Genomic DNA, 13706 nt, shown 5'->3' with positions numbered 1-13706 from the left:
CATGCTTCACCTGCAATCTGTCATGATTGGAATGTGTATCATCCACAAAATGCACTGGTGGAACTTGTCCAAGCTATACAGCAGTATCTCCCAAACCCCGTGTTTTTTTTATAACCTATGAGAGGATTTCCCAAATTTTAAATGATAGAAGTCAGCCATTTCAGGAGAAGTGGACAAGATTATTTTGAAAGTGGGTCTTGTTCCCTCTGGTACATTGATAGTTTTAAAACTTCAAGTATCAAGAGGAGTTGCATTAAATGAGTTCTATAAATTTGACTTGTTCCTTCACAAAACTTAAATATAAAATGAAAAAATGTGTCATTGCGAATGGGAAGATCCTCTTTTCAAGTACTGGTATCCTTTAGATAATTCATTAGAAAAATTTAAGTTAGTACTCGGATGTTGTTTAAAGCCAAAAGCCAAGAGTGCAGCAGTTTTATTTTACTAATTGGTGATGCTGTTTTAAATGAGTGCTAGATTGGAAATTCCCAAATTTGGATCAGTTCCCTGCCAGGGCTGTGGGGGCAATAAATTATGCTGCTGCTCTTCCTGGTTACTCATCAAGGTCTATATTCTAAACGATGGAAGTGTGGGATATAATTGTAAAAATTGCATTGTAGTTATAAATTAAAATCTCAATTTACCAGAGTGGTACTGTCTGTATAAAATATTGGTTTAAGATGCTTCCATTAGAGGCTAATCTGTGAAAAACACAGCTTGGTTTTGTTTTCTCTTGCTATCAGGATGCCGCTTGGAAAGAGGTGGCACTTCCCAGTGGCGAGAAGGTTGGTTTGAAAATGAGTTGCTGTCTGATCACTGAAAATTTTAGTTTGCTTAAGGTTCCTTTAATTAGTAACCCCAACCCAACTACTAATTAGTCAAAGGTCTGCATTGTATATGAGATTAAATGAGAAGATTGTGTTAAATCCAGTTTGTAAGAGATGCTAAAGTAATTCTTGCACTAAACTAATTGAACTGGATATGAAGAGCAGTCAATTTTGTGGACCAATGCTTGAAATTGATTTTCATTAAATTTTGCAAATAGAATCTTTAAACATACATTTTAAGTACTAATTCAAATTTTTGATTAATTTGTTTTTGATTAATTCTGCAAATACTTGGGAATGGATAAATACAGTGGAACCCACTTGTACCAATTTTGTTGTGTTTGGCATTTAGGGTTAGAAGTCTAGTACAAAAGGCTATTGCTCAGGATTGGAACTCCAGAGTGTATTACAAGCATGGTGTAAAAATGTTAATTTGGGTAGTTAGAATTAGATGTGATCTATTTGAAATTAAGATTGTAGGTTCGGTAAGGTTGTCATAGCTGGGAGAGGTGGTGGGGACATGTTCCCACTACCTATAAAATACTCCAATGGCCTGCATCTCAAATAGCCTCTAACAACCAAGTCCAGCACTTGGCCTTAATGTGTAGCTTAGCTGCTTAGCCTAATGGAACTGTGTTTACTGATGGAGGAGGGGCAAAAATGCATTGGTGGTGCCTTAAAACCAGTCACTTTGGACAGTTGGAGCTCACCAGCCATTTTGACATCTCTATTAAATCTCAAACCTCTACTGTCTTGCGGCTTTTCCTACTCATGGGAAAGGCTTCAGGAGTAAACCCCCAAGGAAAAAATCCAGAGCTGGCCTCCCTAAGGTAGTCCTAGTTGAGTTTGATGCTGACGGGCAACTCCTACGATGCCGCTAGTGCTAAACTGTTTCGGTCACTTGTTCCTTTGGATTCAGCAGCTGCTTGGAGACAGGAAGTCTGCTGCATGGGCAACAGCAGGTTCTCCATATTGTCCTACCCTGGTTTCCATGTCACATAGATATCTGGAACTCAGCATCTATGGTCAACCTTGACCAACGGAGGGCCTCTTAAGATTGTAGCGCCAACAGAAGGAACAATGTTTTCAACTCTGCTTGTCCAGGATCTCTAGTTATAAAAGAAGTAATGTTGTGATAATATTGCTGCATGTAGTTGTTCATTAGGTAGAGAAGTTCATCCTGAGAACATAGTGTGCCTGTAACCAGTGAGATTTTTTCATTCTTGAATATGAATAATTTCATTTAGTGAAATAGATCGTTACTGTGCAATTCAGGCATATTGAAATAGTTTAGGGCGCAATGGGAAACATTCTGAAGGAAACCTAGTGAACAAAAAAAACCATGCTGGAAGTCCAAAACTTAAACAGAAAATGGTAGAAGCATTCAGCAGGACAAGTGGGCATGACCAGTGGTATGATTTCAGTTTTTTCTATTTTTGCATGAAAAGGTGCTTAGTCAACAAATTTGACAGAAAGCAAGTGGTTTTCACTGTATTTGGAATCTTATAGTGGTGTCAGACAGCTTTATTTGGTGTGAGCAATGCATAACCCATGAATTATAATTAATGAGTAAAATAACACCATGTCAGTAATGATATTCTGTATTCTGTGGCTTTTACTGAGTCTCAACATGATCTAAAAATATTAAGGACAATCGATTTTGCTCAGCTGAGAAAATTGCATTATTTTAAAACAATGTTTAAAACAAAATTCATCACATTTTTGTATAATTACTAAAAACTGATCTGTAACACTTTGAGTATACAAAAGACTCAACTTGAACTTTTAAAGAAATGCACATGAAACTTTTTTTTATTTGCATTAGAGATATTTTCAGGGCACTTTTGAATATTCTTTAAATAATAGATTTTATGCTTGTATCTTTGTACAATTTCCTTCCAAAATATTTGCATCTAATTTATGCATTTTTAAAGGCAAAATTCTTTATATTTTTTCTATCCATGGAGTCTTTGGATTTTTTGTGTAAAATTCCTTGAGTAGAATTGGCCCCCTGAATTGATGGGCATTAAATCTGATTGTACAAGTTATTGATAAACAGATGATCCTTAAGAACTTCCTTCCCTAAATACACTGAGGCTAATTGTAGCATCTCTGTGAACATGGGCAACCAAGAATTTAATTTAACCTGATTATAGTTATTAATTATCCAAATGCTATGCCAAAATTTCTATTTCTAGTTACAATTTGTACATATTAGGGCTTTTGTTGCATCCAAATTTGAATCATACCTAAATCTTTTTGTGTGTTCTGTTATACGCATTTAAAAACAAATAGCATTAAATTTAGTGCTCATTCTCTTATTTCAAAATACCTGAAAAAATGTGCTGGAACTTGGATTATATTTGATAATTGAAGTATACAGAAAATCATTTAGTGGCTATTGTATAAGAGGAAACAGATATCATTTTCAAAAAGTTATTCTTGCCATAATTTCTAAAGGAATTAGTTCATTTGCTTTAGCTAGAACAGTTTTATGCTTTGATGTGGGTTTTTAATGGGGACAGGTGAGGGATCTATAACTTTAGTTTGCACTGCTTCCTTTGTGAGTGTTCACATGCTGATGTATGATATATAGGAGGAGGAGAAGCCCATCACCACCGCCAAGACGCAGGCGTACTCCAACTCCCCCTAGAAGGCGTAGATCACCATCTCCACTAAGACGCAGGTTAGTAAATGTCCTGTTGCATTAACTGGGGGGCATGTGGATGAGGTGATAAAACAAATAAACTTTAGTTATGATGCATGTAGTTTTTATTCTTTGACAGTCCTACATATATATGGATGTTAATTCTGCATGGATCTTGCAATTTTGTTGACAGATCAAATTTAAGTTTATTCAGACGTGAAAAACATTATAAAATTTATGCTACGACTGAAATAGTCATAAATGTAGTTAAATCATGAGAGTTTTAGCATTGCAATGTTTCCATAAAATTTCTTACAGTGCAGGAAATGGTCTTTCTTGTCAGATCATGCAGTGCTTTTTAAATTAATGGTAGAAATTAAGCTACTGTAATTTATTTTTTCAAAGTACCAATAAAAAACAAACTTGTACTTTTGTTGAGCCTTGAGTTCAACATTTTGTAAACTGTGTCCACTCAAAACTTGCTATAATCATTGCCATTGGATTATATGGCTTGTAGTTTGTGATTTGTCAGTGCAGAGCAACGTTGATTTAAGTTACGTGGCAATTTTGCAATGCAATAGAAGTCAATAATCAAATGCACCATGTTCATAAGACGTAGGGGCAGATTTTGGGCCATTTAGCCCATTGAGTCTGCTCCAAATATTCGATCATGGCTGATTTATTATCCCTCTCAATTGCATCCTCCTACCTTCTCTCCGTAACCTTCAATACACATACAAATCAAGAATCTATCAATCAATCCACACTTTTAAATATACCCAAAAATTTGACCTGCACAGCCATCTGTGGTTGTGAATTCCACAGATCCCCCCCCCACCCTCCCCCGGGTAAAGAAATTCCTCCTCATATCTGTTCTAAAGGAATGTCCTTTTATTTGAAGGCTGTGCCCTCTGATCCAAGATTCTCTCCCACTACTGGAAACGTCTTCACATTCACTTTGCCAGGCCTTACAGTATTTGGTAGGTTTCAATGAGATCCGCCTCCTCATATGTTAACCCTTCCATTCCTGGGATTATTCTCCTAAATCTCTGGACTCCAATGCCAGCAAATCCTGGTTTTGGGGCCAAAAACTGCTCACAATACACCATTATTCCTAATCTTTGCCTTTTGACGGTCAGATACTATCTTCTATCCAAGTTAGTATCAGTACAGTAATACCTGTCTTGTTTAGCAATCTCATGTATGCCATATTGTCAAAGGCCAACTGAAAATCCAAGTAGACAATATCCACTGATTCTCCTTTGTTATCCTGCCTGTTACTTCCTCAAAGAATTCCAAGAGATTTATCAGGCAAGATCTCCTCTTAAAGAAGCTATGTGGCTTTGACCTATTTTAGCGTACGTTTCCAAGTACCCCAAAACGTTTTTAAAAATGGGGTCTAAAATCTTACCAACCACTAATGCCTGGCCTATAATTTCCTGTCTTTTGTCTCCCTCCTGTCTAATAAAAGTAGGGTGACATTTGCAATTTTATGGTGCTCTGGATCCATTACTGACTCCAGTCATGCTTGAAAGATCATTAATGCCTTCATGATCTGTAACATTGCCTTTCTTTCTTGCCTTTTTTCCCAGTTGTAGTTTGTACCTAAGTCCTGGATTGAAAGGCATATTCAGTGGACCTGCAGAGGTCAAATCCAATAGTAAGAAAAGTCTAGGACCAGAGGGGCCAGCCTCAGAATAGAGCGTCTGTTTGGAACAGAGACGAGAGGGGAATTTCTTTAGCCAGAGGGTGGTGAATTTGTCAAAGTCATTGTCAGAGATAGCTGTGGAAGCAAGTCATTGAGTTATATTCCGAGCAGAAGGTGATAGATACCCAAAGCAGAAAAATGGGGTTGAAGGGGGAAATAAATAAAGCAGACTCGATGAGCCAAGTGGCTTAATTCTGCTCTTACATCTGATGGTTATGGTCGTGGGGACTCTTTGGAGACCTGTATATAATCCCCATTGGGATCTTTTTACTCTTTCAGTTTCTAAACTCTACCCAGAAGGATTCAACATCTGCAAGGATTCACTTCTTGCTTAGGATCTGATTTCTTTTTTTTAAACCAACAGAGCCATGCCACCTGCTCTGCTCGCTGCTTGTCTTTTCCATAGGATGTGTATCCTTGATGTTCAGGACTCAGCTGCGATCTTCTTCCAGCCACAACTATTGTCCACAACATCATACCTGCTGATTTCTAGCTACACTGCCTACTCATCTACCTTGTATTGTACACTGTGTACATTCAAATGTAACAGTTTCAGTCCTGTGTTTACCACCCTGCTTTTCAAGTTTCCTTTTGCTTTCAAAACAAATGGAGTTATTTGTAACACACATCAAAGTTGCTGGTGACGAAGGGTCTCGGCCTGAAACGTTGACTGTACCTCTTCCTAGAGATGCTGCCTGGCCTGCTGCGTTCACCAGCAACTTTAATGTGTGTTGCTTGAATTTCCAGCATCTGTAGAGTTCCTCCTGTTTGGGGTTATTTGTAACTAGATTTTGCAGTATTAGCTTATCTGAAATTTATAATCCCACTTTGAGTTTATTCAGTCTCTTGAAATTTGGAAAATGCCTAGCAACAAAAATACATTGTTATACAGCACTGAAAAAGATATAGGGATCTGGGGAGCTTTTAGGTTTACTTGTACAGAACCCTAATAATGTTTTTAAAATGTTTGCGGTGCATTAGAGAACTAACATATTGTTTTGATTTCTGAGTACATCTTTGTTGAGGTACTTTGTTTTAGTGGTACTTTTGTTCTAATAGCATTTTCTGCTCCTTCAAGTCCCCTTCACCCAGTGTATCTACTTTTTCTGTGTTTCTTCCTTTTTCACATGTTATGTAGTCATTAATTGCTCTCCACTAAGAATCTTGGTTGGTGTTTTCTTTGCAACAGGATTAATGTAGTCTAAGTTTCAATCTTTTTTGTTTTGTGTATTCTGATGCATAGTGTCTAATAAACGATTAGAGCTGTTATCTTTCCAATTTAAACTCTAGATCCTTGTTGACAGTTCAGCTGCTTAGATTTCACTCCAGTATACCTTTAACATAGTATTCATGTTATGTCTTGAATTATTTTTTCATTTCTATGGCCAAGCATTCTTATTTTGATGCACTCTTAATGGAATCAAAGGTTTGTACTTAACAGAATGGACTGTTAAAATAAGTTGAATAATTAGAACCACATGAATGTATCTGCTGCAAACACTTACTAATTTGATTTTTATCTACAATTTGCTTTTAGATCACCATCACCACCACCACGTAGACGTTCAGCCTCACCAAGGCGCTATTCCCCTGCAATTCAGAGGAGGTATAGTCCTTCACCACCACCTCGGAGACGGGCGTCTCCATCACCAGCACCAAAGCGTCGTAGTTCTCCCTCTCCCTCTTCTCGGCGCAGGAGAGGATCCCCACCAAGCAGGTCCAACAGAGATGTTCGCTCACCACCACACAAACGGCATTCACCATCTCCACGGCCTAGGCCAATGCGTGGATCCATTAGTCCTCCACCAGCACGAAGGGTATCAATGTCACCACCACCACAGCGACGTCATATGTCCCCATCCCCCAGTAATAGGCCTATCCGGCGAGTTTCACGCACCCCAGAACCGAAGAAACCTAAAAAGTAAGGATGTTATGTATTAAATATTAATAGTGTTTTCATTATGAAAGTATTTGAATTTTATCTATTGTCTTTCTAATTTTGATGAAATTTTTAAAGGGAGTGTACATTCTCACTTTGATAGTTTGTGTTATTTCTAGTTTCATTTTCACTAAGTTACTTACAATTAGAAAATTTCTTTGTAGTATCTTCCGCATACATAAATTGAAGCAAAGTTAGTTGTGTGTATTTTAGTTGCTGGTATTCTTCAACTTTAGTAGCAACCTCACTATTTTCTCTCATAATATGTTGTTACTTCATCTGCACATTGATGCAATTCATTTCATATCCTATTTGCTATTGATTCTAATAGGCCATTTTACAAATGTTGCTTTGTAATATTTTTTGAGTTTCAATCACAAGCTCGTTCATTAGCAGAATAATTGTTGTTGTGGATACAATTAAATAGATTCTATAATTTTTGTGAATTTCTCAGGATCTCACCAAATCTACAAGTTGTGCGAAGGGCTACATCATCCAGATCCATATCTCGATCCCCTGAGCCTGCTCCCAAGAAGCGGCCAATGGCTTCAGTCTCCAGATCGCAATCTGCCAGTAGATCACCAACGCCTCTTCTTCCACCACCTCCAGTTAAAAAGCCAAAGAGTGCTTCAATTAGTCCATCTCCTCTCAAGGTGATAATATATCTCAATATTCTGCTTTTGCAGTGAATTGTGTACAAAGCTAAGCAGGGAGTTGAACAACTTACCAAAATCACCCAAGCAGAAGCTTTCTTCAGGGTTTTTAATGAGAAAACTTTATGAAAAGATATTGTTGTTTCAAGGGGAAATAAAGAGTGGATGTTTTTCTATCGCATTTGCTTCTAGTTGAAATCCAAATTAACCTGGGCAGGAAATGATGGTGAACAGCTTATGAACAGGAAGTAATGAGTGTACAAAGTGAATTCCATACAAACCTTAACAGAGCCTCTAGAGGCGGAACATAAGGTTTTATAAACAGTGATCTAGAAATGGAAAAAAATGATTCTCATTAATGAAACAAGCTCCTCAACTTTACCTTTTAAATAGAGAAAATATATATATATATACACACACACACACACACACACACACACACACTAACTTGTACTGTTCAGAAGCTTTGTTTTCATTATTTGTTATTGGTATATTAAATTATATCTTTCAACCATTGGTGCCCACTTAAATAATGTAAGTGCAGAGGTTTTGCACCTAGCTTCTTGAAATAATGCTGCCTTTTGTCTTCAAGATTTCTGACCAAGAAGCCGGAGGGAAGAAAAAGAAAAAGAAGAAGGACAAGAAACACAAAAAGGACAAAAAACACAAGAAACACAAGAAACATAAGAAAGAAAAGGCTGCAGTCGCACCAGCAACAACAGTTGTAGAAGGAAAAGTTGAACCAGTTGAAGCTCCAGTAAAATCACCTCAACCAGAAGCTTCAGAACCCACAAAGGTGTGCTTGAATCATTGAATCATCTAAAGGTTAAAATCATTGATGAAAATACAGTACTCTAATTTCTCTGCCCGTAATTGCGATAGACTTCATAATTGTACACCAGCAATGGATACCCTTATTGATTTGTACACATTTTTAACTTTATTGCTTGTCTGGTTGCTGTTCTTTGGTAACCAGTGGCTTGAAGAGCATTGATTGATGCCTTTAATGTGGATTAAATTTAATAGTAACGACTGATTAATGTTTGTGAAATTCCAATACTCGAATTGCAAATAAGAGGAGCAAGGGGAACTTTGTAAAGTTGGCTAGAAGTGAGTGATTAATTTTGTTGGGTGTGAATGATTCAAAAGTTTAAAGTACATTTATTATCAAAGTGTGTATGCAGCGTACAACTGAGATTCGTCTTCACAGTCACGAAACAAGAACCCTTGAACCAACCCGTTCAAACGAAAACGTTAAAGCCCTTCCCACCCTCTCCCATGCAAAAAATTGCACAAACGGCAACAAAAAAAACCATGAAAACACGGACTAAAACACAAAATCAAAAGGCGTATTTCAGCTCAGCTCATTAGAACTCATTTGGGAAGTATATTTATAGATATATCTCTGGAGTGACACTGTCTCAATTTCTGTCCTGTCCTCCATACTTTTGGGTGGTATTTGCATATTCTTAACTGTGACTGCACAGGATTTCCCCCGGGTGCCCCTATTTTCTTTCACATCGCAATGACATGTGGATTGATACATTAATTGGTCTCTACTATAGATGGTAGAATATGGGAGGAGTAAATGGAAGAGTGGGAAGAATAAAATGGAATCAGTGTAGGAGTGCTATAGATGGATGCTTAAGGGCAGTATAAACTCAGTAGGCTAAAATCTTATTTCCTTGATGTATAACTGTATCTAAATATTGTTATTTGAAATAACTTCATCTGTACCTGTTATTATAAAATCTCGTTCTATTTAAGTTAAACCTTTGAGCCTGGAAGCTGAATATATTTTCTCTGTCAAAAGTAACATTGTAAAGTAATTCCTCATGATGAAATCATTAATTGATTTTTACAGGAATCAGAAAGTGAGGAAGAAAACCTAGATGATTTAGAAAAGCATCTACGAGAGAAAGCTCTGCGGTCAATGAGAAAAGCTCAAGCTTCACCGCCATCATGAAAGAGTACTGAAGTAAACTAACTTAAGGAGACTGAATGGATTAGGCACAAGGGCTTTGTACATTTTAAAATTGGCTGCCATAATGACTTCAGTGCATTAAGGCGTCCGCCATACCATTCATGAACACTGACACTGCCTCTTACCAATACTAGAATAATATTTCATAAAGGTCAGTCATAATGATTTTGTGTTTTATCACAGAACAAAATTCTTCAGCTCTGATTTTTCACAGCTGTATCTTTCTTTAAGCGTAATATAATTTGGAAAGTCTTTCGTCTCAATTTGTTGCTCGTTTTAATCTAAGAGCTGCAATTTGCTGCACTTACGTGAGATTTATTCTTTAGCATCTGGCACAGCTTTTTGAAGCGTAGTGTTTTATTTCCACCATTAACAACAAATCATGGTTTCTGCCAACAGAACATAGACTTGGGAGCAGAGACTTAGGGAAGTTTGTGGCTCAAGATCTTCTAACTCCTTTCTAAGTGGTCTGCTTAAGACTAATAAGTCCATTATGTGCATTTGATTTGATAAAGTCACTTTTTAAATAGAATAAATTCAGTGAATTTAGGGTAATTCAGCTAGATTTATACTGAATTGACTAAATTTATGTTTTTGCAGCTGAGCTCTGAAAAGGTTACATTTTTAAAATTATTTTGCAGTTTTTGTCATGGCTATCATTATGTAATGGTATTTTGTCACATCGTTTATGTAAGTGTACAAGTCCTTTGTGTTTAATCCACTAATACGATCTGTTGTGTAGTTTTTGCAGAGTTTGAGTTTTACTTGAGCTGTTTGATTGTCCACAATATTCTTCACAAAGAGCTTCACGTGAAAATGTGCTGTATCTAGAACACTGGAAGTCTCTTTTTAAAAATGAAAAATTGTTAATAGGAAGAGGATGGTACTGCCAGGATCTGAAGGATTCAAGTTTCCTGGCTGACAGTAGCTTTGGATTGTACTTTGCTTTGTGTAACAGGTTGGTTTCATCCAAGCTGTTCGTGTCTTCTACTGTTAAGGTTGTTCTGAAAGTAAAAACTTGTTTAGATGCTGTTCTTTTGTGGGAGCTTAACAAATCTGTAATGACTATTTTGAATTTGTCATCTTTTGACTCAAAGGGTTTTGTTTTTTTTTATAAGCGTTGAATTATAAAGCTGTAAAAAGCTGGAGTAATAAATGGAAATTAAATTTCTAAATTCAATTTTCTTCCGGGCTTTGTTTTCTTGCAAAGTTGTAGTTTTCAACAAATGAAGCACACACTTTTTATGATAAATCGTGCTATTACTATTTTGGCCAAAATTGTTTACAGCAAAGGAATTTAGTCCTGAGTATATGAAAGCCTTAATATCTATAGAGGTTTTCCCCCATACAAAGTTTCCAGGGCATTTGGGCAGATACGTGGGTCAGAAAAGAGTAAAAGGATATGGGCCTAATACAGGCAAATCTGATTAGTGTTGCTAGGCATCACAATTGGCATGGATGAGTTATTTATTTAGTGACACAGCACTGAACAGACTCTTCCAGCCCTTTGCACCACACTGCCCAGCAACACTCCTGATTCGACCCTATCTTAATCACAGGACAATTTACAATGACCAATTAACCTAACAGGTACGTCTTTGGATTGTGGGAGCAAGCTGGAGCACCAGGAGAAATCTGCAGATTCCATGGGGAGGAGGTACAGGCTCCTGACGGGTGGTGTCAGAATTGAACTCTGACAACCTGCCCTGTAATAGTGTCGCACTAACAGCTGTGCCACTGAGACCCTCATTTCTATTCTACACCATAACTCTTAATATGTTATTTTTCAACCCTTTATATTTCAAGAAAATGGGGGCAAAATTTTGAAATCTTAAGTGCTAAATTACCAAAATTGGTTAACTAATTACCATAAAGGACTTGGTGGTTGCTGCCGTAAAGGGATAAGTCAGAGGTATAGATTTAATCTGTTCTCCAGAAACTTTGACCTAAAAGTCTGGGCTGTGCTGTACTGAGGGAGGTGACATATTTTTTCAAAGGTGATGTATTAAACTGAGGTTCTGTGTGTCACTGGTTCAATGGTTACATTTACTATCAGAGAATGTATATAATATACAACCTGAAATTCTTACTCTCTGCAGACATCCTCGAAACAGGAAAAACCCTAAAGAATGACAGAAAAAAATGTAGAAACCCCAAATCTCCCTGTCCCTCTCCCATGCATAAAGGATCCCAAAGGACAGCAGGGGAGTGATCCTGAGGAGAATTAGATCCACTAGGTCATTATCAAGTTGTTATAGGGTGCTTCTGGTGTGCAAATTACTAGCAGCAATTTCAGAAGGAAGATATTGAAATTGCCCATCAGTGGTTAATTGTGATTCTCCATGTTAATTTGTAAATTAGTCGTGTGCCCTTTTATGTCAACACATAGCGTGCCCACAACTCCTAACCCTAACTGCACGTCTTTGGAATGTGAGAGGAAACGCGCACGGTTACAGAGAGAACATACAAACTCCTTACAGGAACTGAACCCCATATTAACCATGCTACCCTGTTAGCCTCCTCCCCTGCACCATGTGATTTATTGCCAAATTAGCAATGTAGCTTTATGAACACAAGGCATAAACCAGATTTTGCCAGTTCCTTACACTGAATTTAAAAAAAACTGCAGACTAGAAGTTACATTTGTTTATGCATTCAAACACTATAAACAACCCAGATAAGAAAGAAGAGATATTTCTATAGATGCTTTCACATCCATATACTTAATGTGTGTTTAATAAACAAACACATTGTTTCCATATATCAATGCTTGTAATCAAGGGTAGCTGGTAGTTTGCCAGAGTGAAGTCCCACAAATGGACTTGTAATCTTGGTGGTAATGGGAAAGATGATTGCCTAGGTGCCCTAATGTATTTTGTGTCAAAAATATTAATATGCATTTGAGCAGGTAGATTAGAAATGGGTGGCGTGGTACCATAATGCTTAGCTCACTGCTTTACAGTACCAGCAACTCGGTTCCAATTCCTGCCACTGTAAGGAATTTGTATGTTCTTCCCGTGACCTTGTGGGTTTCCTTCGGTGCTCCAGTTTCCTCCCACAGTCCAAAGACCTAGGGTCAGTAGGTTAATTGCTCATTGTACATTTGGGGTTGTTGGGCAGTGCAGCTCAAATGGCCAGAAGGGCCTATTGTGCTCTATATTTCAATAAGTAAATAGTGGTTGGTTTAAAGTTGAAAAGTAGCTCATGGTGGTACTACATTGTAAAGAATATTATTTTTAATTGTTCATATTTTAAGTGAGAAATAAACTCAGTTTCTTCATTACTTCTAGTGATCTGTGGGAGGCAATTAAGATTCAGATAATAGTTATTTCTCTGAAAAAGTTGTTTTAATTTTATTAAATACATTGTAAAAGAAAGTGTTGGGCCATCACTTCTTACATTATTCTTTGCTGCCAAAATCACCACATTATAGAAAGAGCCCTGTGTCTCAGAGAAACAAAACTCAAAATGAGCCATTCACTTTGGACAGCAGAACCATGATCCTGAATTTATTTTCCACATTGACCCAGACTTTCTGGAGACTTTTCTTTGACTTGAAGAGGGAACTGTGGTCAGCTGACTGAGGTAGCGTTCTGAAGAGTTCTCGAATAGAGCCTGAACTTGTAGCTAATCAGCAACATGCTGAGGGAATCTGGTTAAACAATCTGCTAGTTTGCACTTGGCACATGGACAGTTTTCACATTTACTTTGATAGTTTCAAAGGACCAAACCATGTATTATTGTAGATTTATGAGTTGTCTAAATAATTTTTCCCTTACCTTTGAATAGTTTCAAACTATGTTTAATTGTTTTTGAATGTCAAAAATATTGTCATGATGGCAAAGAGCAATGGCTGAAGTATCTATCAGTTATTTTCCAGTTTTATGAATGGGGCTTGTTCTGACACCATTTGACAAAGTGCCACAGAAAAGGCTGGGTTTTGAGGTT

The 13706-nt window shown here is 37.3% G+C and overlaps 1 protein-coding gene across 6 annotated transcripts in view; it reads left to right on the top strand.

The window, feature by feature from the left end:
- The window catches only part of srrm1 (serine/arginine repetitive matrix 1), a 45753-nt gene extending 34815 nt beyond the window's left edge, over positions 1–10938 (top strand). For 5 of the 6 annotated variants that reach the window (XM_072247318.1, XM_072247317.1, XM_072247322.1 and 2 more), the window contains 6 exons: positions 744–785; positions 3424–3513; positions 6720–7103; positions 7576–7774; positions 8367–8570; positions 9639–10938. In XM_072247318.1, coding sequence (XP_072103419.1) covers positions 744–785; positions 3424–3513; positions 6720–7103; positions 7576–7774; positions 8367–8570; positions 9639–9740 — 1021 coding nt within the window. In that variant the 3' untranslated portion in view covers positions 9741–10938. The remainder of the gene's footprint in view (positions 1–743; positions 786–3423; positions 3514–6719; positions 7104–7575; positions 7775–8366; positions 8571–9638) is intronic. The other variant, XM_072247319.1, reaches the window with a different exon arrangement.
- The last annotated feature ends 2768 nt before the right edge of the window (positions 10939–13706 follow it).

This window comes from Mobula birostris, chromosome 30 (genome assembly GCF_030028105.1).
Source record: "Mobula birostris isolate sMobBir1 chromosome 30, sMobBir1.hap1, whole genome shotgun sequence".
Classification (NCBI taxonomy): domain Eukaryota; kingdom Metazoa; phylum Chordata; class Chondrichthyes; order Myliobatiformes; family Myliobatidae; genus Mobula; species Mobula birostris.
This window is presented reverse-complemented; position numbering and strand designations above follow the sequence as displayed.